This window comes from Lipotes vexillifer, unplaced genomic scaffold (assembly GCF_000442215.2).
Source record: "Lipotes vexillifer unplaced genomic scaffold, Lipotes_vexillifer_v1.1 scaffold1771, whole genome shotgun sequence".
NCBI classification, from domain to species: domain Eukaryota; kingdom Metazoa; phylum Chordata; class Mammalia; order Artiodactyla; family Lipotidae; genus Lipotes; species Lipotes vexillifer.
The window spans coordinates 634,918-640,275 of record NW_006770128.1 but is presented as its reverse complement, the minus strand read 5'-3'; the positions used below and the strand labels follow the sequence as shown (position 1 = coordinate 640,275).

The 5,358-nt window shown below is 44.9% G+C and overlaps 1 protein-coding gene across 1 annotated transcript in view; it reads left to right on the top strand.

Annotated features, from left to right (window-relative positions):
* The window catches only part of MGAT5 (alpha-1,6-mannosylglycoprotein 6-beta-N-acetylglucosaminyltransferase), a 226,002-nt gene that overhangs the window by 13,388 nt on the left and 207,256 nt on the right, over positions 1–5,358 (top strand). The window contains exon 2 of the mRNA XM_007446032.1: positions 2,614–2,778. Within this exon, the coding sequence (XP_007446094.1) occupies positions 2,614–2,778 (165 nt within the window). The remainder of the gene's footprint in view (positions 1–2,613; positions 2,779–5,358) is intronic.

Sequence of the window (5,358 nt, the reverse complement as noted above, 5' to 3'; positions counted from 1 at the left end):
GGCAAAGAATTATCTGGTCCCAAGTGTCAGTTGTGTCAAAGTTGAGAAAGCCTGACCCAAACTGGAGGGTCAGGGACTCTGCATCTGGCTAATGACAATTGCTGGTAAGAGTTAAATGCCATTTTTACATATGGACTCCTTGGCTGATAATTCAGGCTCTGGGCAAAGAGGCTGGAGATGGGGGAGATTGTTATCATTTATCTGAGGAGTGGGTTCTTTACAGTGAATACAGCCCCCGAGTGGCACCATTGCCCCCGTCTGTGTGACTGTCCTCTGGCAATCTTCAGAGCTCTGGAGAAGGGGTCAGTGCTTTAGATTCAGCGTAAGAGCAGAGCTGGTGGCTGACTCCTGCTGTCCACGCCAGCCAATGATGTGTCAGGGACAGGCTGTGAGTCATGCTGACTGTGGGACTGCAGCCCCCCGGAGGAGAATGATCTCATGACCCTTTGGATAAAACGGCAAAGCTTTGCATCACTCAGGGAGAGATTTCTCTAGGAAGGATGAGAGCATTTTCCAAAGGTTTTATTTTTTATTTACTATGTAACAGACACTTATGTAGTGTTTACTGTGTGCCAGGCAGTGTTCAAAACATTTTATAAGTATTAACTCATTAAGTCCTCATTACAACCCCGAAGAGATAGGCTTATTCTTTCAACTCGTACAAATAAGGATGCAAAAATGGAGAGAGAGGATTCAAACCTAGGAGGTGATTAGAGTCTAATGAGCCCTCAATCGTTATGCTGTGGGTGAAAGTCGCTGAATTTCATGCTTGGTTCCTTTTTTAGCCCGGCTCTTGACTTCTGGCTGGTCACACTGAGTTGTCAGGGGAATTAGGCAGACCTGACTCAAGTCTGCGTTGCGCTTTTGTATCTCTTTAACCATGAGCATATTACTTTCTGTCTGTGAACCTCAGTTTTCTCTTCTGTAAAATGAAGTCATACCTGCTTCATGGAGAATGTGAAGATAAATGGAATTCCTTATAAATGTGCATGGCACGTGATAGGCGTTCAGGAATTCTTAGTTCCCTTCTAACCTTCTTTGTTATAATCATATTTTTAGCCAATTGCTCTAATGTCATGGCCAGCTTGTCTTACTACCTGTGGGTAAGGTACACGCTGAAGAGCAAAAAATAGACCTGGTCAGATGTTTGTTAGAGTGAGTGAATGAACAATCTGCTACAGATCTTAACGTGGTGAAGAAATCTGATGTTTGGTGTTGGGTGTGGTGGAACGATTGAGATTATGCCCATAAGCACATAAAAGCAGACTTTCAGGATGAAGTTGTGGGTTCTGTTTCTGTTTGTAGTTTTTAGTCAGCTTCAGTGAAGCTGTCCGTAAACCACCAAGGATGCAAAATTCCATGTCAATTACACACACACCTTTGTTTCTGTTCAGCTGAGTGTCTCTCTTGACCTGGCAAAATAGGAGGCCTTACATGCCTGTTGGTGGAGGGTCATGGGCTGTGCTCTGGGGTTGGTGGATTGATCCAGTGTGTGTTTCTTTCCTGGCCGGATCAGAGCACCTGTTCGGCGCTAGGGTGCTCTGTTTCCAGCAGAATGGAAGGTGACAGCTTCCCATTTGTCTCAGTTCAGGACTTTTCTGCATCCCGTTCCCTCCACTTATGTCCTACTCCCCTGGCCCACTCCCAATTCATAAGCGAGTCTGAATTCTGTTCACCTAGATGGCTATCCTATGGTCCTCCTGCTTTTATCACATGTACAAGTCAGACTGTCTTTCTTTGATTATGAGTTTCCAGAGGAGAGGCAGCTAACTTAATTTCTCTCTCTGTGTGTAGAATACCTTGTATACAAACTTAGTAAATACTTATGTAGGCATGAAGATAATGTGTCTGTAATTTATCCAGAGAGAAGAACACTTCTCTATAACCCACAGCCAGATACGTAAGAAAGAGATTCAACTCTTAAATGTAAGCACCAGAAAAGAATAGTCCCAGCGTCTAGAATGATGCCTGGCACATAGTAGTTGTTTAATAAATATGTCTCGAATGAATGAATGAATCTGGTCTTTATTTTAAGTGTCTTCCTAAATTGCATTATAGTTAACTCTGGGTTATCCAGCATGTCTGGAATCTGGAACTGTAGCTTTTATTAAGTATTACCATATGTAACCAACAGCAGTAAAGACTTTGCAAAAAATTTGGACACGCGAGATTCTACAGCACTAAAAAAACTAACAATGAACTTGATCCGGAAGTTACTTCAGGGCCTTGCTACACTTTGGGCTTGTCATTCTGTGTGTCAGTAACCACCATGCTAGAACGAGGAAGAATTTAACAGAGTGTTTTGGTAGGTTGCTGAGTAACGGAGTTTTCTCTCTCAACCTAGTAGCCAGGAATAATTTTAATGTTAACTTACCGCGAAAGTTGTCTTATAGAGCGAACTGATTTGTTTTTTACTCTTTGGGCCACTTGAATGTGGCCTCTGTCATCTTTAAGAGGTGGTTTGTTAGGACAGGTCTTCAAGTGGTACTTTTTGATTTGCCACCTTTTGTCCTTCATGTCAGAGAGACAAACAAAGGGAGGGTGAGCGTGTGCGCGCCAGGCAAATGTGCGGGGACCAAAGGATTTTCAAACTATGTACGTTTTCTTTTACAGATTTGAAGAAGACTCTCGCTGTGTTGTTGGATAACATTTTGCAGCGCATTGGCAAGTTAGAGTCAAAGGTGGACAACCTCGTAATCAATGGCACAGGGACGAACTTGACCAACTCCACCACAGCTGTTCCCAGCTTGGTAGCACTTGAGAAAATTAATGTGGCAGGTAAGGACCACAATTCTATGCCCTGACATGAAGTCAAAGCCTGCTTCGAACTCGGAAGAGAATACAGGAGCACAGTGTTCTTATTGGCATAAGATAAAATCCCATAAACTTGGTATGGCCCCTGTAAAGCTCATTTTAAATTTATTTTTGAATAACACGTTCAAATGCTTTTATAGTCTCTTCATGATGTGTAATATCTGGTGGTCTCCATGGCATATTTTCCATAATGGGCTCCTGGAATTACTTTTTTTTTTTTTTTTTTTTTTGCGGTACACGGGCCTCTCACTGTTGTGGCCTCTCCCGTTGCGGAGCACAGGCTCCGGACGCACAGGCGTAGCGGCCATGGCTCATGGGTCCAGCCGCTCTGCGGCATTTGGGATCTTCCCGGACCGAGGCACGAACCCGTGTCCCCTGCATCGGCAGGTGGACCCTCAACCACTGCGCCACCAGGGAAGCCCCTGGAATTACTTTTAATGAGAATATTCACAGCAGGGATAAATGAAATACAGAAGTGATCTGGGAAGCTCATGCCAGTGAGGGTTCCTTCCCCTCCCCATATTTGTCAGACAATTTCAAAAGTCTATTTCACATAATAGATTCTGTCCTCCCTGCTGTTAAAGAAGAGCCAACATGGAAGAAAGTGCCTCCTTTGTGTATCTGGGGAAATAGAAATTCTAGAAATGGCCCTTGGGGGTTAAATGGTCCGTGCCTGATCTTGGCCTGATTCTGTAGCCACTTGTGGCCACCGGGATGCGTTTTGTCTGTCCCCTTCTTGAAACTGGACCCTTGGATGAAAGAAGAGAAATGGATTTAAAACAACCCCCAAATCATACACAGCACGTATTGTCCACAGCTCACATTGGACCCCCCATCGCACTGCCCTGGCACTGGCCTCTGGGCTTTTGTGGTTGAACCAGGGACACAGGACAAAGCAAGAGCACAAGGATAAAGATTAGGATTAGGTGCTTTGGGTGAATGGCTGCGAATGGGTTGTCTATACTCCTGGTGGGTGGTATGCAAACTCTAGTTAATGGATAAAATAAGTAGCTGGGTTACTTTTGAAATTTTAAAAACCGACTTGAGTACCCTTTTTTTTTTTTTTTTTTTTTTTTTTTTGGTAAGTCCAAAGCCAAATGCAAAGGAAAAAATACAATAACAAAAGATTCCAAGGAAAGTAATCCTTCCAGAGGGACCTGCATGTGGCCTCTCCCATTGCGGAGCACAGGCTCTGGACGCGGAGGCTCAGCAGCCATGGCTCACGGCCCCAGCCACTCCGTGGCATGTGGAATCCTCCCGGACCGGGGCACTGTGTCGCCTGCATCGGCAGGTGGACTCTCAACCACTGCGCCACCAGGGAAGCCCTGGAGGGCTCTTTTTGGCTTTTCTTTCCCTCTTTCTTATAGGAAATTCACAGCCTTAAGTTGGAGAGAGATTCTTTTCCTTTCCCACCTCCCAGTGTCAAAACGTTGAATTGTTTCACATTAGGCAAGCTTGTTGTATTACGTTTCTGCTGTGTTCTTTGCCCTTTAGCAAGTTTTAAATTGCAAAATATATTTTTAATAATCCAAAGTATCCCACCAAACAGGTATTAAAAATAACTTTTAATTACAATACAGAGGCAGTGTCATCTAGGCCATAAATCCTGTCTTCCCTTGCAGTTTCCAGCAGCTTCTGTAATTAGATAAGAAAACCTCCCACTGTGTTGAGCTGCTGATTAATAAATGGAACCCATGCCTCTCCAGCCTCCACTCCTCCACCCCTGTTCCCAGTAGGAGATGCTGTTGAGAAGGTCCTGTCTGATTTCACGGCAGCTCCGCAGGACCCTATATTGGGGGTGGGGGGGTTTGGTGAGGGTTGCTCTGCCTCTAACACTGCTGCCTCCCACCGCCTCTGTCCTGTAGGGCCTGTGTCGACATGTCTGCTGTCGTTCTCTTCCCGATAAGGGATCTCGCTGCCTCTGACTGTCCGGTTTGTGTGCCGGGCTCACAGGGAGACTTGGTGCCTGAGCTCCAAGTCTCAGGGTACAAAATTGTGGAATGAAATGGAAGGCAGGTGGTGGTTACTTATTTCAAGTGGGATCCCAGCCCTGTGTATGGAGCTAGTTTACTTGGCTAACACATATCTCCGAGCACATTCTGTAAGTCATTGGCTCTGACTAGGGCTCCTGTAGAGGTGCCACTGGTACTGTGTTTTTACTGATATTTATAGAACCAGGGTATTTTGTTTTGTTTCCTTTTGGGAAAAAGGGAGCAAATTTAAAGTTATGCCTTTGATAATTAACCTCATTCTTACTCGTTTGCATCTCTCGCGTGTGACACACTCCACACCTTCGGGAGTTTTACTTGGCCAATTAGTAAAATAATACACATGCTTAGAATAACACAAATTACGGTTGCTTTAAGCGGGGGTGACTGTGGAAGGCTTCTGACATAGTCAGAAGGTAAACTTTGAAGGTGGGTAGGATTGAGGCTATTGAGAAAGAGACACAGACTAGAAATGGATTGTGACACAGATAAAAAGTTTTTAGGGGCTTCCCTGGTGGCTCAGTGGTTGGGAGTCCGCCTGCCAATGCAGGGGACG